Source organism: Corvus hawaiiensis, chromosome 7 (assembly GCF_020740725.1).
Source record: "Corvus hawaiiensis isolate bCorHaw1 chromosome 7, bCorHaw1.pri.cur, whole genome shotgun sequence".
Taxonomy (NCBI): Eukaryota; Metazoa; Chordata; class Aves; order Passeriformes; family Corvidae; genus Corvus; species Corvus hawaiiensis.
This window is the reverse complement of record NC_063219.1, coordinates 20,569,451-20,592,923: the sequence shown is the minus strand read 5'-3', so window position 1 is coordinate 20,592,923 and position 23,473 is coordinate 20,569,451. Positions and strand designations below refer to the sequence as shown.

Here is a 23,473-nt window from a genome sequence, read left to right as displayed (position 1 = left end):
AAACAGGTCCTAAGGGAGTGGACTCAGAAGGATGCTCTCCTTGATCAACAGAGAGCATCTCATGAGCAAAGTGGAGATTGGCAGCTGTCTTGGCCACAGTGATCACAAAGTGAACAAGTTTAAAATCTCTGTTGACAGGAGGAAAAGTGCCAGCAAAACCTCAACTCTGGACATGAGGAGAACGAATTTCAGGCTTCTCAGGGAATTACTATGTAAAATCCCCCAGGAAAATGTTTTTGCTGGTGCTGGGGTTCATCGGTGCTGGTCACTTTTTAAACATCCCCTCCTAAGGGCACAGGAGCAGGCAATTCCCAAATGTTGCAGCTCAAGCAGATGAGGCAGAAGGCCAGCTTGCCTGAGCAGGGATCTTCTCTTAGAAATAAGACTTAAAAGGGAAGTGCATGCCCAGTGGAAGCAAGATCAGGTGACACAGGAAGAGTACAGAGATGCTGCTTGCCACTGTTGGGAAAAAATTTGTGTGGCCATAGCTCAGCTCCAGCTAAAGCTGGCCAGAAGTGTGGGGGACAATAAGAAGAGTTTTTTTCAAATATACCAATGACAAAAGGCAGTGTAGAAACAACATCATCCCAGTATAGGATGAGGATGGTCAGCTCACAGGCAGGGACAGGGACAAGGCAGAGGTATTTAATGCATTCTTTGCTTCTGTCTTCAACATGGATGACAGACCAAGGGAGTCTCAGTGTCCTGAGCTGGAGAGCCATGACTGTGAGAATGATCAACTAACTCCCAGTCAACCCTGAAATTATGTGGGATCTGATGCTCCAGCTGGATCTCTACAAATCTATGGGGCCTGATGGGATTCGTCCAAGAATCCTCAAGGAGCTAGCTGATGTCATTGCAAAACCTCTCTCAATGATTTTTGAACAGTCTTGAGAATCCAGAGAGGTCCCATCTGACTGTCCTGATTTTCAAGGAGGGCAAGAAGGAGGACCCTGGAAACTACAGGACTGTCAGTCTCACTTCAGTGCCCGGTAAAATCATGGAACAGATTATTCTGGGAGGTATTGAAAAGTACCTGGAGGATGATGCAGACATCAATCACAACCAGCACAGCTTCCTGAGGGGAAAGTCCTGCTTGTCAAACCTGATTTCCTTCTATGGCAGGGTAACCCACCTAGATGATCTAGGAAAGCCAGTAGATATAATAATTTTGGACTTCAGCAAAGCTTTTGATGCTGTTTCTCCCGATATCCTTCTGGACAATATGTCCAGCACACAGCTGAATAACCTGGTTATGCGGTGGGTGAATACCTGGCTCACAGGTCAGGCACAAAGGGTTATAGTGAATGGAGTAACATCAGGCTGGCATCTGATCACTAGTGGGGTCCTGCAAGTCTTCATCCTTGGCCCTGTTCTGTTCAGCATCTTCATTAATGACCGGGTGCACAACTTGAAGGGATACTAAGTAAGTTTGCCAGCAACACCAAATTCAGAGGAGCTGATGACTGTTGAGGGCAGGGAAGCTCTGCAGAGAGACCTTGACAAATCAGAGAGATGGGCAATCACCAACTGTGTGAAGTTTAGCAGGGCCAAGTTCCAGACTGTGCACCTGGTATGGAGCAACCCTGGTTATGTGTGTAGACTGGGGACTGAGAGGCTGGAGAGCAGCACTGAGGAGAGGAACCTGGGGGTCCTGGTTAAGTTGAATATGAGTCATCAGTGCCTTGGCAGCCAGGAGGGCCAACCACATCCTGGGGAGCATCAGGCACAGCATCACCAGCTGGGCAAAGAAGATGATTGTCTCACTCTGCTCTGCACTGGTGCAGCCTCACCTTGAATATTACGTGCAGTTTTGGGCACCACAATATGAAAAAGATATTAAAGTATTGGAGAGTGTCCAGAGGAGTGGTGAAAGGTCTGGAGGGGAAGCCATATGAGGAGTGGCTGAGGTGTCACTTGGTCTGTTCAGCCTGAAGAGGAGACTGAAGGGAGGCCTCACTGCAGCCTTCAACATTGGTGCGAGGGGTTTCGGAGGGGCAATCTCTTTACTCTCATGGCCAGTGACAGGACCAGAGGAAATGACATGAAGCTGAGTCAGGAGAGGTTTAGGTTGGATATCAGAAAAAGGTTTTTCACCCAGAGGGTGATTGAACAGTGGAACAGGCTCCCCAGGGAAGTGGTCACAGCAGCAAACCTGACAGAGTTCAAGAAGCTGGACAATACTTTCAGGCACATGGTGTGATTCTTGGGGATGTCCTGTGTAGGGCCAGGAGCTGGACTCAATGATCCTGATGGGTTCCTTCCAACTCAGTATATTCTGTGATTATATATAGTTAGAGTACTATGATTTAGCATTAGTCTGTTCTCTTGCCCACGAAAGTTTTATGTAATTGTGCTGAGTCCTAAGAAACTAAGGATCCTGTAAGTAGCTGCTACCTTTTCCAGTTGTCTCATATGCTGTGATTTGGTATGTACAGTCATAAGATATTGTTTACGCCTTGTTGTCTGGATATCGGAATGCCATGCTTACAGATCTGGTTAAGAAGACTTAAGGGAGATTGGTGCCTGATACTGTCAAGACTTGCACAATTCTTGGCATTTTGAGGATGTTCAATTGCCTTTGGAGTCCCATAGATCAACTCAATAGGCAGACAATTGCATTAGGCCTGGAGCTGTTTTTGCCCCAATCCCATGCTTCTGATATTGCTTCCAGTTTTGTTGTAAATCCTGTATTCTTTCTGATCTCCTGGTCTCTTGAGCAAATTACAGCGGTGGTTCCCAACCATGGAGGTTCCATGTAACAGCATTCAGATTGGTGATATCTTTCCTGACCTAAAAAGCATCTTCAAAGGCCTGCCTCCATATACACAGAGGATTTTGTACTGATTCTCCACTTCTGCAGGTTTCTACAGTTTTTATTTTAACTTCACAGAGCTGATAACAGTACACTGCTTCCTGATGAGTGGACTTTGGTGAAATATATTACTGGAAGTCAGTTGAACTTCAGTGGACTTTAGTAGGAGACAGATGAATAGGAGAGTGTTTAGGGTCTGAATTTTTCTTTCAGATCAGTGAACACCTCTTACTGATTTGAATGGGCCACAAACCAAGTGTATCAGGGAATCTTCTGAGCCCTTTTGAGAATTACCTGGTTATTTTGGGGGGATTACTGGAGAGGTGGAGAGTCCTGCACTGGAGCAGCAGGACTTTAAACTTGTATGAGAATTTATGAGGTATTAATTATTGTCAATTATTAATGTATTTTAGTAAAAATAATTCTTTTCCTGTAACCCTTTGTAAGGAAATACTATTATGCATGGTTGAATTTGTCTTTTTTCTTTGGCTGTTTCACTTGAAATATGCATGAAAAGTGTATTTTCATGTAAAATCTAGCTGTGTATAAACCTAGGAAACTGTCAACAGAGTTATAGTCTCTTCAGTCTGCTAGAAGAATAGTTCTCAACATGCTTGTATGGGGCTGTGATTGTCAGAGCCTGTACATGGTGACAGGTGTTGGTTGTTCATCTGCTAATTTCTCACTAGAAACAATGTGGTAGGTTGATCAGCTGCAGTTTGGTCATTGGAAGCACCGTCGTGATTTCTGTTGATAAAATGTATGGCTATGTTTACTGAAGTAGTTTAAAAAATAGTAGATGTGTTTTCAGTTTTTAAAATTTTGTCATAAATGAAAATATTTGTTTTCTTATTACCAACAAATGTCTATTATCCATGATCTGTAATTAGGTTCTCAGTTTAATGTAGAGGGTGAGTGGTGCTCACTGGACTGCATCATTGGCCTTACTGTGGTAAAATGACCAATTTTGTCTCACCAGCTGTGACTTTGGAGGCAGCTTGAATGATGGGAACACATAAAGCTCTACAGATTAAAATATTTCCAGCATACAGCTGTGTGTGTATCAGTCAGAATTCAGCAGCAGTTCTTGCTTGATAAGCTTGCTAATGTCTTCTTGTCCTTAGAAAGAACATTGTCCCCCTGTGTGGGTGTCTTGTACAGTCTCGACCCTGCATTCTCTGCTGAAGCAAAACTCCCAGTGAAAAACAGCATTAGTATGACCGTGGAAAGCACTGAATGCAAGGATGGAAAAACTACTCACAAGGGCAATGCATCTGCCTAAGGAAATAGAGCATGTAGTTCTGTGACTAATTATGAATTATAGAATGAACTAAAGGAAAAAAGGCAAAGTTGGGAAATAAATGGTTGATTACTCATCCTGCATCAAAAGAGGACATTTTCAAAAGACAAACCCAATTATAGCTGTTTTTTCCAATAATGTTCCTATCTACTTCTCAAAATTTCCATCACATATAATAGAAAATGAGACTATATTGTGCCTCAGCTTCTTATACATGTGGCAAAGATGATTGAAAGATAGCATGCGGAGTGTTCTAATTTTATGTGAAAAAAGTAGAATAAGTTATGTCAGCAAGTTAATGAGAGGTAGCTTTTTAGTTTTTCTATGAGTGTGTTTTGAGTGCTGTAGAAATAGCCAGGTGTTGGCGAAATGCAATGATGTTGGCTGGTGCAAGTACACAAAAGCAACAGAACTCCTTAATGGAATTAACATTATCTGGAATCCAAAATGGTCCTAGTTTCATCCTTGAGCTGAAGTGGTCAGGCAAGTGTTGTTTCTCTGTGGTTTAGCATCTGATGATGCATGTGAGTTGTTTTACCTTTTCTCTTTAATGAGATATGAATCGGGATATGACTTACAGGTATCTTAATGGACTATTAATTTCAAACTGCAAAAGACTAGGTGTGCTTACGAAAACAATTTAGAGTTACCTTTGCGTATCTTCCTTTTCCTATTACCCTAGAACTTAGAGCCTTTACTGCAGAAATCCACCTCTAAGGTGCCGTGGAAGCAGTCGTGTCTTCTGCTATCACCATGAAACAGTTTCTAGTGTCTTAGGCAAAGTGAAGGTAGGAAACTGATGCTCTTTTGCCTCTTTCTGGAAATCATTTATTCACATGATGTCAGAAAAGGATGGGCTGATTTTTTACTTTGTAGTTAAGGTAATGTTTTTCATCAAGGGGAACAAAGGTAGTTTACAGATGCTAATGAATTAAGGTTCTGATTTTGTTTATCAGCTCAATTTTACAGATGGGATACCAGAAACATCAGTTTATAGTCACGTAAGTACAGAGTTGAATGGTTTTGCTACAAAAGCACTAAGAACAACATAGTATCTTCTATCAACAAATACAAAAGTATCAGGCTCAAGATAACATCTGTGCAGTTAGTACTTCCTTGGTTGTGTTGATTTGGGTCAGCCAAAGAGAGTAGCTGTCAGTGAGACCTTAGTAGCTTAGTAATTCCTTTGACAAAACATGTTCTGTATGGTTAAAAAGATGGCTTTCTTCATTAATCATTAACCTGCAAATGACAAACTGTATTTCCTGAATGACATCTACTCTACTGATCTGTTCTTCCATGATGAAATACCACCTGTTTCCATCATAACATCTGCAACTAATGGAAAGTATCTCTGTGTCTTTTTTCAGAAAGTTCCTTGTGAGATTGTTAACAAAGCCTCCAAACCATATGCTTTTTGTCAGCAACATTGTTACCATCTGGAAAGCCTTTTGAAATATTGTAAACAGAAAAGACAAAACTGCATATTTCATTAATAGTAATTGAGCTTTTGAAAAACCAAATTACTTTGCTATGAAATTCAAAACTTCACAGTAAATATTCAGTAGACAGTACTAGTATAATTATAAAAGGAAATACACTGTACTTCACAGTACAATAGAAGCTAGTTGTTCATCAGAATCCAAAATGTCAGATAGAGTACCATTCCTGCAGTATAAAGACTGAAACATACACTAACCCCAGCTGGCTGTTTCTCAAAGCTGTTTTCAGAGGTCACATATGTGGGATGTCTGGACTGATAACCATTTTTATTATAGACAAAGATATTTTTGAAGTTTATCTTTCTTTGATATAGGATTTTTTTTTTTTTTTCTACAAGTATTCCTGGAAATAGTCGTCTTTTTTTTTAATGCTTGTAAAAAATCAGATTCTGTGATGTGCATGAATGTATGAGCCTGGTAAAGGAGAGACAACCATGAAATGTTATTGTCATTGAAAATAACCAATCATATATTTTTTTTCCTAATGATAAATTTGCTAAATAATGCACATCTCAAACATTCTGGATTTCTTCACTTCGTGAAGAAAATTGTATTCCCTTAGTCTTCTGAAGCAAAAGAGAAAGGTAGTAAGATAGTAATCTCAGCAAACTTGTCATCCTGCAGTGTAATTTGATGGCTGCATTTGTTTTGAAAATGAGCAAAAGTGGCCCATCTATTACAAAGCCACATTGCAATTTTTTTTCAAACCCACTTGCTTGTATTTTTTAGAGTAATTGTTAAATAGAATGCATTTTTCAATGAATATGTATGAAAAACTCATGCCTATTGAGCAAATCAGCACTAACTTATGTTGCTTATGCTGTTTTCCTTTTTGTTTTGTGAGATGCTTCCTAGGAGTGTTATTCTGTGGAATGTGGCCACAGTATAAATGACACGATTTGTGATGATACAGTCCAGAATATTACTGTGTGTTTCTGTTGTAGAATAAGCCTTACTGTGATTGTTTTTCCCTGCCAGTTCAGTAATACATGACCCTCAAATACAGCAAAAGATAAATCATTAAGGTTTCATAAACCACAAGTTTAATCTTAAAAAGTTAAATTAGGCTTCAGTACTTCGCAAATTTTAAGCTTCAAAAGAAACCTCTGGAGGATAACGCAGTATAATCTAATATATGATTTTACAAACAATTCCTGCTGTAAGTTGGTCCACTTAAATTTGAGCCTCTTAAAATTTGGTTCCTTTAATGTGACCTATAGGTCTTGCTTTGTATGTTTATGTAACTAAACTGTAACAGTAAAAATCAGGAAGGAAAGTAATTATATGTCAAATATGAAACTTATCAGAGTTGAAAAAATTATTTTTACAAAGGCCATCTTACTATGTAATGTAAAAATACTGTCTGCTAGATGTCAGTTTAAAAATAACATATATTTTTAACAGTTTTAGAGCTTACAGTGTCATCCAAACTGAATACAGATTGAAACCCAGACTGAAAATGCTACAGGTTGTTCTTATTCAAACTTCTAAAGTTTTGATCAGAATAAGTGATCTTGGGCAAAGGGTTAAAGTAGTTTCATGGCTAGATTAGTATTGCATTTTCAGTCAGGCTGAATTGAAAGGGAAGTGTTGGGAAGTACACTGTGAGCTATACTGACTACCAACTTCACAGGTATTGACATAAAAGGAGAAGGACATGAAAAGAGAGCTGTCAGTGAATAAGCAACAGCAAGAAAAAAACAACAGGCATCCGAAGGTGACACATAGACAATTTGACTATTATTTTCTCTATTATCATTTTCTCCTTGGTGGAACCAGTAACATCTTTGATGACTATCTGTGAGATAACATTAACATTTGAAATCTCAAATACTTGTTTTTCAGAAACCCTCCACCTACTTTGCTACATCCTGAAAAATGGTGCAGAGGATTCAACCATTTCATTTCACAGTGAGTTTTATTTTCTTTTAAAAACAGCTTATTCAGCAAGACCTATGTGTGCCAATCTGAAAACAGAATTTTCTTATGGAGTTTTTGCTTTTGCAGGTTTTTCACTACAGTTTTCTTTTCACAGACTGTAGACCATGCCTAACTTTTTGGAAGCTTTACAGTGCAATTTGATCTTCTTACGTAATTTTCTTCATTTGAGTGTCTTTTGATTTTTGTGGACCTGGAACAAGTTTATAAAATATACCTGATTTCCTTGATGGTTTTCCAGTGAAATTTTGTATTGAGCAGAAAAAAGGATTAGTGAAAATGACTGCTGGTCAATTTAAAATAAGAATTTGAAAGATAAGAAAGAACTTTACTAAGGTTCAGTAGGTTGTGTATCCACTATGTAATTGAGCACCAGTAGTACAAAGAGCATAATGAATGCAGCTGTCACCAAACTAAAATAAGCTTTTTCTTTCCTTTTTTCTTTTTACAGTGAAACTAGGAAATCACAGTTTAGTAGTTGTTAGCATTATATTCAAAAGTCTTACTGCAACTTTTATGAGTGATTCTTAGTATTCTTCAGTATTTCATTGGAACCTATTACAGCCCAAATGGTGTAACGTGGGGAATACTATTATAACACCACTTGTCAGTACAGACTTTTCAAGATAGGTTTGTAAATATGCACATCTGCCTTTTGAATCTGTTCTATTCCTTGGTGTATCCAATTACTTGTAGAGTACAATATCCTACCTGATACTTTTTTTCAGCTTGTTGCATAGTAGTGCCTTTCCATTTCAGAAGTTAAAAATAAAAACACTGGTGCAAATTTTACCAGTAATCTGTGACAAATATCGTTATTTACTATGCTGATCTTTAACCAGACAGGAAGGTGAGATACAGTGTAATGTTTGACCTACAGAGGAAGGCCATTGCTATTATTGCTGCAATGTAACTCAGAATCTCTTCCGTGCAGGTAGTAGAAGTACATTCCTCTAGAGCAGATTGCTCCAAGTTCTGGTTCTCCATAATGCCTGTCCTTGTTTACACAGCAGTGTACATTGGGATCTATGGCAGATTCAGTGTTTAAGTACAGAGGTCACCAAGTGATAGATGAATTTCTTTCTATTATAAGAAACCATTGATTGTGTTGTATTTAAAGGCTGTATTCTGGGGGACTACCACTGGTGGATTATATTCCACTTGTGCTTTAGAAAGTTACTGCACCTGGTAAATAAGATTACATTCCTGTCTCAGGAACTTTGTGCATTAACCTTCAGCATTGTTATATAAGTTTTTCTTTCTTGGTATCTTCCCTTTTAGAAGTCCCCACTGAGCTTGAGAACAACACAAAAACTCAGTTAAACATTTCTTAGCATTTGTTCAGTCCTTTAGTTCAGTGTGCACTGTTCATAAAACAAGTCAGATGTTAATACTTTATGGCTAAATTTGTTTTTAATCTTGTCCTTTGAGTTTTCTATATCTTCAAATTGTATCTTTTTAATCACATGGATTATTACTTACTTTTGCTTAATTACTTCCTCACCATCAACTTTTGCAGGTTCTCAATTCTTGCTTTTCATTTTTACAGTGATATGCACAATGAACTAAGGAAATATGCTCATACACGGTTCTCTTAACATGGAGAAGTGCAACAATTGTAATAAATACCCTATGTTATAGCTGCCTTTAAGAGAATACTGAAATTGAATTCTCTCTGACATTGTTGTATTCTTGGGCATGTGTTTGTAAAGTTGTTACGATACAGAGGTTACAAAATGTTTTTATGGGGGCTTAGATTTACATTAGTTGATTTTCTAGAAAAATTTAGATCATGAAACATTGGATCATACAACTGCAAAGCTTTTAGCCATTACTGATAATTGGCTCATTTATATGCATTAGTTATGCATTTGTTTATGCCCGCCTTGTGACAGCCTAGTTATGATAAATTAAAAGTAGTGATTGTATAAATTCCATACTGCCTTTTATCCATATGTTAGGACCTTGCCTGATGTTTCTGTCACCCTTGTGATGAGTGATTAACTTTTGAATAATTTCATTATCTACCTCCTTCTTGATGCTAACATCATTTGCATAACAAGCTTATCTATTCAAGTTGAGGGCCAGACCTGTGTACTGACCAAAGCTGAGCATGTAGCTTTGGCTAAGCTTTTGATTTCAGTTTGGTTTATGCGATAATTTTGTTTATGCCAAGATTGCCAAACCTTGTCACTGTAGCTTTTTTTCACCCCACTTTGCCGTTCCTTGAAATGCCATCGTCTCAAGAGGCATTTTTTTATAAGTGGTCTCTAACATATTACAGTGATTTACAACATGCCTGAGCTGGAAGTTTCATTGTTGGTAACTCTTTAAGCTGTTAAAATTGTGATCATATATTTTTCAGAAATGAAGTCTCTATTTTTAATTATGATACTACTGCCCCAAGAGATGATGATTTTGCAGCAGCATTTTAGTAAGATGCAATATTTACAAAATCTGAATGGAGAGTGCCAAGATAGTTTTTAGATTGGTGAATATATGTTTCTATTCCCAGCTCTGTTGACCTTGACTTGAGATGAAGACTGTAATGTAGTGTTCTCATAAGGATTTTTACAATGAAGATAGTGAATCTGAGTTAGATATTTTGTTTTAAAAAAATAAAGAGAAGACACAATTTCAGCTCTCATCTCTTGATACCAGCCCAATTTTGTATTTGGTATCTACTAAGATACAGGCAGCACATACATACTTCTAAAAGGTCAATAAAGTTTTATGTATGTGTATTTTTCTGTACTACTGTGATTGTGCATAAAAATTTGTCTCTCCCATTGTAATCTGATAAATAATTATTTATCTTTATTTTATCTACATATCAATAGCATTTTTACCATTTCTGTAAGATCATGTAAACTACCACAGCAGTGGCAAATAATTTTCTTGGCACTTCAAAGCTTGACTGATCTCTAGAGATAAATAAAAGAGTTAATATGTTCTTGTAGCAGAAGAATGCAATAACTTTTATTTACATTACATCACAAAATGGTAATTTTAATTAAAACTAGAAGTGGTATCTCCAGAGACAGACATTCTTCTTCTAAATTTATTTAACCAATGATTAGCTATTATGGGTCTTTGAATTAATTAGTCATTCTTGAGCTGGAGGGAATTAAAGAATTAAGAAATTCAGGAAGTAATAAAGTCAAAATGTGAACTTAAGGATTTATGGTTACATTTATCATCAGAATGTAACTTTTAGCAATGACATTGCAAATACAGTACAAATATAAGTTTTTTTGTCCTGATAAACTCCCTTTTTTGTACTCAATTTAAACATGGCTTAGCAAGCTGAATTTCATATTGATTAGTCTACATTCAGAGTTATTCAGTTAATAGATCATCTAGATTATATGGGTTTTAAGTGGTCCATTTATATTTAACTTCTCTGAATGCAGATAAAGTTTTTTCACAATCTAAGCAATTGTTTAGTGACATTCTGTTCATATTACATGAAGAACATTTTAGTGTTTCTTTCACTGAGAGCATGATATGCATTTGAGGTAACTTATTAATTTCAGTGTCTGGGAAGGCAGAGGTTTGCAAATGCCAGAAAGATACAGATTGCGATGTGTAAGGTTACCACCAAATCTGTATATTTTTGCATTTCGTTCATTGATGCAAGCTCTTGAAATACTGAATTTTAGTACCTGACAAAAGATCTCCACCACTTTTGAACATTTCATGGAACATATATATTTATACAGAGGAATGGACATACAGAAAGAATACAGTTATCTTCTACTTTCTAATGAGCCGTTGTAGTAAAAAGCCTGCCTCAAATCAGCTGCATGCTATAGTGTCAAAGTGGGATAGGTACGTAAGGGAGAATATCTGGTACACATGCAAAACATACTGTGTCTAATAAAAAGCTTCAGTTGTACAAGGTTCTGAAGGGTTTTTGTTTTTCTGGGCCTTCAAGGACAGACCAAAGAAACAGAGCAGACCAATTGCTGATGAAAGGCTATTCATCAATTTAATCATACAATAAATAAATGTATTTTGTGGTTTTGAGATGCTCCCTAGAGTTGTTCTGGTTGTATTTCTGTTGTCACTGGTAAAATTTCAAAGATTTCAACATGAGCAACTGTCGGACCCATGCTAAAGAGCTACAAGAGGTGCCACTCCATAGAGTTTTTGTTGTTTGTTCTCTAAACCATGTATATGAGCCAAAATATATTGTAATGCTTACTCAGCTCAAATAAGGCTGGGAAACCTGTTGTAATTTTTGAAGATTTAGAAGAGGTAAAGGTATTTACCACACCTAATTTTACAATTTCAGTGCGATAGAATCTTTGTTATGTTTCAGATGTGTGGTCTGAATTATACTATATGGGGCTTGATGTTAAACATTAAACTGGAATAAGATTTATTAAGAAAAGAGGTGATGGTGACATTTCATTGTTTGAGTATTTGTCTCATTCTTGGGGAAGATTAGTAATTTACAGCATTTGCTACCAAAAGGCAGATCAATAATGTTATAAATGTGTTCTGACCATCAGAATTTATACCATGCATGTGATGATTGAATTCTTTGTCATAAATTCAGTCTTTCATCCTGATATCTGATTGTAGCAGAATGAACAGTAAAATCCTTACTATTTAGCATGGGATGCTGTGCAAGACAGGAGACCTATTTAACCTATCCCTAGTCCCCAGCATTTACTTTTTGCAAAGGGACAGCTATTTATAGTCCTGAAGAGAAGGTTATTTCTATCCTGTGAGTCCTGCTGAATTAGGACTGAAAACAGAAATGGTGTTGGCAAAGCTGTCACAGTTTTTTAGTTCACTTTTGCAAATTAGTGACCTGCAGCAGTGGGGGTTGGGCAAGCCTGGAAGTGGAAAGCAGGGAAATGTCAGAGAAGCAGGCACATTCCTGCATCTTACTGCAAACGTAATTCATGAAATGTCTTCTCCACCTCTCTGCTGCATGTAACTGACCAGTGCCTGCCACAGCTACATGTGGTATAGAGGTAGAAGGAACACTCAGTTACTGAGCATTTTAATCAGCTAAAAAAATCTCAGAGATTGTTATTTTTCCTTCTTTGACTGGAAAGTTTCTGACCTAATGTACCTGGCCTAGATGATCTTGCTTGTCAGTGTCTGTCCTTCCATTTCTCTAAGCAGGGGGAGTCAACCTAGTTGAGGTCATGGTCTTGATTTCATTAATCTTGCATCATGAAGCAACCTTGTGATGTAAGTAATCAGGCAAGTATGTGGAGTGAAAAAAAGTCTCAGAACCTAGAGACCTCATTCTCCCTGCTTAGGAGTGAATGCTCCCTCCTTTCAAGTAGATATGACCTTACTCTTCTTCCTCTGGGAAATTTCCACTCTAGAACCTCAGTGGAGCCATCTCTATCTTTGGGGGTAATCTGGTAACTGTATTTTCTGGGATTGGGAGGAGAGGATCTTAGCACCTCAGGATGGCCTGAAGTCTGATTCAAGACCCTGGAAAGCTCTTTTATCCTAATAACAGAGTCCTGGAAAGATTTCTCACTGCTAGACAGCAGGTACTTGTGCAAGGAGTGAAATATGTGGCAGGCAGGGGAGAATGGTCTAGAGCTGTGAGAGGAGCAGGTGATGGGGAAAGCACCCTGATGAGCCAGGGAGTGGCAGGGAGATAGGGACCAGAGGAGTGGCAATGAGGACTTTAGCTAACAGATAACAGTTGAACAGCACAGGGACTTTATATCACTGTCACCCAGAGGCTGTTGTGTGAATTCCCTAGCTCTAATACAGAGTCTGATGGACAGTCATAATTCCTTCCGAATATTAACCTATGGATCTTCTGTGCACATAGATGTTAAATAGTTGCTTGATGTCTGGTTGGATATTTGGGTTATGAGACAAAATGAGTTCTAGCAATACACTTCTAGCAGATTAGAAATCATCAGAAAATGTGGCATTTATAAAATGTAATAATTGAAAAAAAAATACTGGTGATAAATCATAATGTAACTAAGCTATGAGAGTTACAGCTGCTTGGTTTCTTTCTTTTTAAAGAAAGTACTTGGGGTCAAATAGATCATAATAGATCTGATGAAAGAGAATTTTTGAAAGAAAGAACTGCTGCTGCTCTACTTAGGTTTGGCTGCAATAGTGAGTGACGTTGTAATTATTTTTCTATTTCTGAACACACAGGAGACTTAGACCACCACTGCAGTTCTTATGAAATGTTTCTTTCCGTTTATTCATTAGTAAATATTAGCTGATGAATGCTGATAAATATCTCTCCATTTCAGCCATCTGATTCGCTGTTTTTGAAATGGCTGTTTACATTGTCGAGACCCAGCAATTCCAACAATGTTATCATCCGAGTGCAAGCAGCCAGTGAATTTTTAGAGGCTGTCTCAGATGGGCCTATGTGGATGGGAGGCTGCTCTTATCCTCTGCTAATAAATGCTTCATCTTTGCTTGTTATTGTGGCAGAATGGAAATGGTGCTTAGGAGCCTGGCTGTGAGATTGCAGCAAATGGCTGCAACCTATGTTTAATGTAGTGACGCTAATGAATTCTGAGAATTAATTTTCAGCTAAGAAAGCATGATGGAAGATACTAGAATTTCAAATTAGATAATGGATTGACTTTTGTCAAGGCAAACATACATTTTTTTTTATCTCTACTTACTTAGCCTTTCTGTTATTTTAGATCCAAAAAATAGCAGACCAAATGTGATACTTTCATCATACCTTATTTGGAACCCATCTTGTAGTAGATTTGCTAGTCAATTTTCTCAGTTCAAACTAATGCACTACCTTTTTCTTTTTTCTTTTTTTTTTTTTAAATTTCCACAAGCCAAACAAATTGGCTGAATTTGCGGGTGCAGCACATTTACTGGTTTTATGAATAATTGCAGCATGGTTGATGTTTGACAGTGCCTGAGCTAACTATTCCAAACTGGTCTTAAATGAATGCTCAGATGAGAAGCTGAAGATATTTTAGTTTTCTCTTTTCCTCAGAAGCAAATCCTTCCTTAATAGGGCTTTTAAATGTTGTTTTTCACTTGTACAGTGCACATGCTGATTTCAGAGTATTTTGTGATGAGTGAAATTGTGAAAGGTGTTTTGTTACTGTACTCCTTCAAATGTTAATATTACTGAATTTTTGTTAATTACTTCTTGATTTCTTTTTTTCTGGCCTATATGTTAGATACATCTCCTCACTGAATTTACTGGCAACGATGAACTCAGACACCCATATAATTAACTTTTCCACACATTCTAGTTCCATCAGAGTGCAGGTCAGTAGAAAACTTTGTGATAGTTCTCACCTTTGTGCAGGATTTAGCATTTCAAGAGCTGATATTCTATATTAATTTTATTTTTTTGAAGAGCATTAGAGTGTCAATACTGCTTCCAGGAGGATGACGATGATACCTTATTGAACACCTGCAGTGACACTGGCAGTCTGATGCATCATTTTTCATTAGCACTTAGATGGTGGCCCAAGAATTGTTATTTTACAGATGATGTTGATCAAGAACAGCAGCAGCAGCAGGCATTCATGCTGCACTAAAAGCAACACAGTTGAACTGACAGTGTGTAGAAGCAGAGTATTAATAGGTCTTTCCTACATAGAGAGGAATAAAGACAAAGGAATACGCACTGAGAAACATAAGGGCTGTGTTTTCAGTGTCACATGACAGTTTACCATGACATTCCATCACAGCAAGCCTGGTGAGACATCAAATTGGCACAGAATATTTGAGTACACAGTGAGCCCACAATACTTACAGTGACTAAGCTGCAAGCTGTTTACTGCATTTGAAGCCTTGTAAGGAGTAGTTTCTAGAAGTGACTGTGTCAAAACTTCTGCTATTTAAAGAAGTGTGTGCCATACACACTTGAGTTCCCTGTGGCCTGCCTGGTCTGTCTGATGCTGTGTTTTTAAAGTGCCAGGAACTTGCCATTTGACTTGATGAATTAAACCAACTCCAGTGGAAATGTTCATTCCAGTCAGTCTCTTCCCTGAAGTACTGACATAGAAAGTTACAGACATGAATTTAAGCAGCTCTCCCTCACCCTTGCACAGCTGTTAGTTACTTGCTCTCTGCTTTGTTGTGTCATCTCATTAACCGTCTGAAAGGACTCTGTTCTTCTGATGCAGGCACAAATTTGGCACAATAGGAGGTGTGCTCTGTCTCAGCTTGGAACAGAGTTTGATCACAGAATCATGTTGATGTGCCTTGTCTCATTAACTTAGTCATCCTGAGATTTAGCAAAGTTTTGGTTGTGTTTCAAGCAATATCCTACATGAACACAGACTGCAGCAATATCCTACTACCAGAGAATGAAGGCTGCATTTATATGAGACAGTAGAAAAACATCAATTGTTGCAAAGGTGAAGCATGCACACAAAGTAAATAGTCAGTGGGGGATTGGCAGGATTATGCAACAGAAGCAAAGATAATCCTAAAGATCTCCAAGATCACCTCCTTCACAGAACTTACCTGTGCTCATTAAAACATCTGCCAGACCTAAAAAACTCCAATTTCAGGTGTGCAATAGAGAAGCTAAGAAATTTTTTCTCCAAAATGTCTCTTCTTGTTGGGCTTCCACTATGAGTGCAGTATCCTGGACATTTGGATGTTTCGCCTAGGGGCTATCTATACAGAAAAACTCTCATGCAACTTCTGTATCCTGTCTGTTGAGTGTCTCTGTGGGTGCATTGTTCAGAGCTCAGAGAATTCATATTAATAACTGCATGCTACCAGGTCAAAGGTTTGTATGTTCTTCCCACTTTGATAAACACAAGATATCCTCTCTGGAACTGTGTAATTTTTTGAAGAGAATCCATTTAAACTCTAGTGTTATTATCTGAAAAGCAAGTGCCTTTTGTGATAGGACAAGAGATAATGTTTTTAAACTAAAATAGAGTAGATTCAGACTAGATGTCAGGAGGACATTTTTTACGTTGAGGTGAAACACTGACACAGGTTGGTTGATGCCCCATCCCTGGAAACACTCAAGGTCAAGTTGAACAGGGGTCTGAGCAACATGATATAGTTGATGTCCCTGTGCATTGCAGGGGGTTTGGACTAGATGACCTTGAAAGGTCCCTTCCAACACAAACTATTCATGACCCTATGACATAGATTCACTTGGATTCAGTTATAGTACTGAAAAACTTCAGATGAAGTCAAATTTAATAAGAACATTTATATATTAACAATAAAACAAATACTGTAAATTTGGAATTATTGATAGAATGGTAAAAATCGTGAGTGCATGGGCTTTTCAGACTGAAATCTCCACTTCAGATACTTGCCATCAATCTGTGAATTTGTGTAACGCGTAGCATTTGTTGTTTTGTTCTGTTTTCCTCTGTCTTCCTGATTAATGTTGTCTTTCTTTTCAAATGCTTTTTTCCTTTTTCTCAGGAAACATGAATTTAAAAAGGATTGGCATGGACCATATTGTCTGTGTGGGTGTATTGGCTTTTAAAATTTGCAGATTACAAAAAAGAAAAGGGGTAGGGGGGGTTGTCAGAACCTGTTCAAGGCTAATGATGGATCTTTTCATGGAGGGGAAGGACTGGTATTTATAGCCTTGCACTCAGAGGGATGGAGATAAAGCAGGTTATGTTGCTTTAGTGTTTCTATCAGGAGACTACAGTTCTAGCCTGTAGCAAAATCCACCAGAATAGTTCCAAAACTGGTAACACATTTTACAGACTTTCTTTTCTGGACTAGATGTACAGAAGAGGTTTGCAAAATGGTTTTTGGGAACCTAAACTATTAAAGTTATGTTCAAAGATATTTCAGGATCATTTTAAGACCAGACTTTAGTCTTCAGTAAAGTCTTTGAGGTGAGGCTAAACTTTAATAACTTGCTAATGTGTTTGGTAGTATTTGAAATCAATTAATGTGTATGATTTTTCGTAATGTAGTTTAAATTTTGTACATTGTTACTTTTATTACTAGAATATACAATATAATTAAAGTTTCATTGAACTTTTGGCTAAAATGATAGTCTTTATTTGTGATATTTGGCCCTACAAGGGAAGTACTTTAGGTAATTATTCAGCAAATATGAAATGAAATTGTGAAGTATGTAATATGAATGCATCTCATCAAATAAATTCATCTTGAGCTATAATTTGCTAAAATTATAAATACTAGAAGGGAGGTATATACTGAATTGCAGCACTTCTTTTTCACATTCTCAAATAATTTCAATATCATTATTATTTGAGCAAGATGAACAGAATGTTTTAATATTATTAATTAGAGGATACTTGAAAGCAGTGTTATCCTGTTGGACCATTCTTCTGTTTGAACGGTATTATTTCAGCTTTATTATGCAGAAAATAATTCAACTTGAGTGATGGCTTCTCCAAATTTAAATCTTGATTATATAAATTAGCATGGTACTTTATTTTACGCTGATTTAATAGGACGTATTTCTTTACTCATTACTAGTTCACCTGTTTCTATCACAGAAAGAACTTTGGTACCCTGGCTAGCATTTAATTCTGACTCATTCCTTTCTCTTCTAGACTGAATTATACAGGTTGGCAGATTTTTTTATAATTCCTATGCTGACAGTCATCATGGCGATATAGAATATCTACCCGTAACATTCATTTTAAAAACAAAGCTCTATATGAAGTCATTCTGATTAGTGTTGTACCACAGGTTTCAGTCGTGGTTTTAATAGGCTATGTCCTGTAGTTCATAGTCAAACTCTCATCAGAGAGTAGGTAGAAAACTAAAGTGAATGAAGTATTGTCTATTCATCTTAATTTTTATGTATATTAACTGTACAGCTCTTACAGGATACAATGTCATTTTTTCCTTTTATCTAGTTACAGTTAAAAGAGAGATTAAAGAAGCTCAAATTTGTAGCCTTTATACTTGTATACTTGTGGAGTGCATTCACTTAGCTAAGTATTTTATGCCAGATTTATTGCAGTGTGGAAGAGTCTTGTTACATAATGAGGAACTCAAATAAGTGGAAAAAAAACCAGAGTAACAGCCACACAGTAAGCTGACTCAGTTCATGCTGTAACGAAATAAGATCATTGTCTGAGACCCCTACTTGTCTGTCACAGGTGTCTAATCAAAGATTTTGAAAAGCGTCCTTCAGTCACCCATCTTTTGGAACATCCGTTTATTAAACAAGTACATGGTAAAGATATGTCTCTGCAAAAACAGCTGGCTGAGCTCATCCAAGAACAACAGCAGCTAGGCTCCGTAGCCAAAACAAGGTACTGTACCAGCTACAGTAGCAACATATATGCTACAGCCCTCCTTCCCCACACTTACACTGGAAGCACAAATTGAAATTTCGCATGAGGCTTTTACTGTTTTGAATGATCATATCAATGTGTTGTTTGGCAGTATTTTTAGCAATAAGTGCTGCTTGCCATGTGCATGTAAGAGACGTGTTTTCCTTTTAATAATTTTGAAAGCTATTTTGATCTGCTGTAATGCAACCTTCTTTGCCTTTTTTTCTCCCACGAAACTCTGTTCTATACTTGTTCTCATTTGGCTTGGTTGGAAAGATGTTGATAATTCCAGAATGTTCTGATTTGTGGAAATACACGTTGGCATGAAAAATTATATCATGCTTTGGTAACAGATCTTTAAAAATACAACTGTGAGCATTCAAGTGTCTACTAGAAAAAGTTAAGAACAGAAAATTTTGAAGTTTGCTGTTTGATTAAATCCTATTAGTAAGAAGGCTGATAAGTACTGAAAGTAGTTGTTTTGTCTGTAGTTTAATAACAACTTCTATTTTTTTCATTCAGCCCAGTAATTAATTATAAATGTGCTTAAAAAGCAATGCATGTTTATCAGCAGAAGTGGCATCTTTTGAGGCTGATTGTAAATCTGTCTTAGTTTAGTTGTTGTCCAGAGGGTGGCAGAATTTCACTATTTCAAAAGAGAATTAAATGCAAATGAACACACTGTCCCAAACTCAGCAATCATTCTGTAATATGAAATTCTAGAGTTAGATAAGCTCTGGCCCATTATTATAAATAACTACTTACTAATGTTGATTAAGTAAATTAGATGTTATGATTCATAAGTCATAAACATGTATATACTTACATGCCATAAAACTCTGTGGCTTAAATGCTAAAGGCCCAAACAAAAATGTGTAAGTTAAAATAAAGGAATGGCTGTTAAGTACAGTTTCAAGGTGAAGCTGACTTCTGTGGGTGGTGGGTTTTTGTTTGTTTGTTTTTGTGAGGTGTGTGTGTTTGTTCTTGTTGTTTTCTTTGTTTTCTGGGGAAACATACCTGGAAATGCTCACTGTGGGCGAGGGAGTTATGCCAGCATTACAATAGAAGTTTCTGCTTTTTCTAGTTTCCTAAGATTCCTTCCCCATATAGCACCTCACAGATCACATTGCCTGCAACTATTGCATGGCTGGTCCAAGAGGTATAAGAATTTTTCCAGCTGTTGACCTGATTGCACATATAGACAGAGTGGAATGATCCTTGTGCTAAGAGGAGCTCTGGAATGGATTTGTCATGGTATTCCAATACATTCTTCTGGGATTGAGCTCCATATTGTGGAATGACGAAGAACCAAGACCAAGACAGCATTTCTTTTCTCAAGCCTTTTGATGTATTAACTGGGTGTGCTGCAACAGACAAGCTTCTGCACCTTACACATGACTAGAATGTAGGAAGGATTTTGCTTCCCAGCACCCTAGTATGAATCAGTGCTCATCTGAGGGAGTTTAACTCCTTGTCTGTCCCATCACCATCTAACCCAGCTTAAATATTTTATTTTCAAACAAAAATCTTTCTGATTGTTTTAGCATTATACTGTGGTATCCTTGCTTGTTCTGTGAAGCACCAGCCCACTGTGATCAGGGTTGAGAGCATGCTCAGTGAGGACAGAAATCTAGTTATTGTTTACCACTGAAATCTACAACATATTGTTCAGAATGATATTCTAAAGATTTTGAACTTGATCAAATTGGTACAAAGTTCAATGAGATAGCAAGAGCATATCCCTGCAAAATACTAAGTCTGTGGGCCAGACAGTTAATGCTGGAATAGGAACATAAGATTATTACAGAAGAACCAACCACCAAGTACATCTAATTGTAATTTTCCCCAGAGGATTGACATCGCCTCATAATAGTAAAAGACTTGGCTCTGTAATAGGGCTATTGTACCCTCTAGGAAAATTGTTACCAGTTAAAAGCCTTTAAAACCTCTGTAATGCATCTACAACATAATTTTCAATACAAAATTTGACATGCAGAAGAACATATGACCAGATGATACTGTAGAATATTGTGGAGGGCTTCGGTGGATCAATGCCATGTTTATTCCTACTGGGTCCCTCGTGGAGACGCTCAGGCGGCGCTCTGGCAGCACCCACGTGTGCACACAACCTCACCCTCACAGGTGGTTGCGAACAGCCGCTCACACCCACAGGCCGTGCATGAACCAGAGACAGAGGCGAGAGGGGTTCTCTGCGTGCAATTCCGAGGTGTTTAACGGCAACACCCCGAAGGGAACAGAGGCAAGAGGAACCCAGAACCGAAAGCCCGCGCCGGTTTTATCCTGAAAACTCCCAAAGGCGGGCAGAGTATCCAAAACCAGTAGTCTGAGGGCTAGGGGGCAGAGACAAGGTTGAATGATATAACAGGGGCCAGTGGGAAAAGGGATGGGAGGGGGGAGAGGACCAGTGGCCAGCAGAATCTAGACAAAGGGAGAATCTTCTAGCACAGTGTTGTAAGGAGAGACCACTTTTAGAGCAACTTGGGGGGTGTAAAGTGGACTTAGCCACCGCAACAGTAGAAAATTTACGGACATTCATTTGTAATGATCATCTGTAATGATTCATTTGTAATGAAGTCATCTGAGTGTATAGTGACCACATCAAAGTAAAGAAGGCCAATTCAAACCCATGTTAAGCAAAACCTTTCTATTACAGCATTGAATATAGCGCATGCTTTTTCTGTTTATTGATGCGCTCATGACAGGTACAATTAAATGTACATTAATTTCCTGGTGTTCAGAAATAAAGAAAAACAGACACCCAAATTTAGGAGTAGAGCAACACTACAGATCAATCATTTAAAAGATAAGTAAGAGAAAATGTTCTCAGACCACAGGCTGAAAATTTCCAGAAACTAGAAAATCTCAGTATGCTTGGGTTAACAGCACTTCTTCTTTGAGGTAGCCCAGGGAGTCACTGGTGATGACAACTGATCGGGAGGTATCTATGTTTTGTCTTCATATGAAAGTCTTCCAGGGTGGTGCTTTGGATTTGTGTCTTTTGACTCTGCACTGACTCAGCACCTGTGGGGTTTTTAATAGGATTCTCTTTCCGATGGAGCCATGCCAGTTTTGCCTATTTTGGTGCATCACTTCAGGTTACTATGCTTGAGAACAAGCCTGCAGACTTGAAAGTCAGTAGTAATGACTTAGAGCATGTGAAAGAGAGACATGGAGAGCTTATCTAGCAGTGCACTGCTAGTGAAAAGGAGAGAACTGGCTTCTTTCTCTCATTTTCCCTCAACTCCCAGGAACAAACTCTTGATGTCATTTTAATTTCAGCTTCAGTGATTGTCAGAAGCCTCCTGAGGTTGGACTTCTACAGTGAGAGAAAAAAACTAAGCCAATAGAAACACACAGATAATTTTCTACTCTGTTAGTGATTGCAGAGAGGTGCCTCAGGTGATATAGCTGAAGTGAAGGAGGGAATGCTTCACATGACCAGGAATAAGCAGGAGAGTTGTAGAAAGAAACAAACTGGCCCCTTTTGGCAGGATTATTTGGGTTGGCCTCTGGAGCCACTGACTGAAACATCATTGTTGTTAGTTTTCCATGAAGCAACTTACTAGAGAATTTTATATTCTCTGATTTCCTTTAGGTTAAAAATTAATAATAAAAATAAAATGTTTATGCTAGTAAAAGACCACGTTTAAAATGACATTAACAATTCATCCTGCTTCTTTTATGAAAAAGGTACTCTTTGAAACTTTTCTACCAGTTTCCCTAAATTATTTTCATTGGTTGTGGATGCTAAAAGACAGGAGCAGAGGAATTTTCCAGCTGCTGAAGCATTTGTGAAGTTTTTCCTTTCTCATGCTTTAGCTGAGAAACAGAGAAATCCAGCTTCTCACAGCTTCTCTGTGAAAGCTTTCATTCTCATGCGAACTGGATGGACAGCAGTTTGAGAGAATGGAAACCATTTCTACACCTGCAAGCTGTTGTGAGAACAATGGAATTGTGTGAATAATATTTTGAAGTGGGTGGTTATACCACTCAGCCGCTTACTGTGGTGGGTGACTAGCCAAGGGCCAATCATGGAATTTCTTTATTGCGAAACGCAGTATATAAGATGAGTTTTTCATTAAATGGAGCGGAGCTCTTGCTTCGGCCATATCATCTGACCTGGTTTTATGTCGTGATTTTCACCGTTCTCTGGGGATAACAGCGGCAATTGGTGAGATGCAGATATCTTCTATCCTTATGCAAATAGGTGTTTTCTGAAAACCCAGCCAGAATTTCCACACTTGTAATGAGGAAAAAGATTCTTCATCTGTTGGCATCTTTTAGATTGAAATTCTTGTGCTTTGCCATTTCAGCATTAGCACTCCACTCCTACATTGCTTATGTCTTATACTCTTGTGGGGAAAAACTTGGTGAGAAAGTCCAATGTCACAGCTGTGTAAGGATGAGCTCTGGCTATTATCTTTGTTATCAATATCCCTTTTATAAGCTGTCAGTTAACTGTGTGTGTTTTCTAACAATACCAAAGCATAATGGCTAATTAGCATCAATACACTTTCATTAACAGCTTTGACATAATAACAATTGTATGAAGTTTAATTCTAAGAAATTTATTCAGTGTTAAGTATTCCACTAGTTCTATTTTTATAAAAGTTCTTCAGTCCTTGAAAAATAAAGGTTAGTACATATGGCAGCT

The 23,473-nt window shown here is 37.7% G+C and overlaps 1 protein-coding gene across 22 annotated transcripts in view; it reads left to right on the top strand.

Annotated features, from left to right (window-relative positions):
• The window catches only part of MYO3B (myosin IIIB), a 253,079-nt gene that overhangs the window by 71,933 nt on the left and 157,673 nt on the right, over positions 1-23,473 (top strand). For 19 of the 22 annotated variants that reach the window (XR_007204830.1, XR_007204841.1, XR_007204835.1 and 16 more), the window contains 2 exons: positions 7,463-7,528; positions 18,622-18,777. The exons of 1 other annotated variant lie outside the window; for it this stretch is intronic. Coding sequence is in view for 7 of the 21 variants with exons in the window: in XM_048309828.1 (XP_048165785.1) it covers positions 7,463-7,528; positions 18,622-18,777 (222 nt within the window). In the remaining 14 variants the exon portion in view is untranslated. The remainder of the gene's footprint in view (positions 1-7,462; positions 7,529-18,621; positions 18,778-23,473) is intronic. 2 more of the 22 variants (XR_007204839.1, XR_007204843.1) reach the window with 2 other exon arrangements.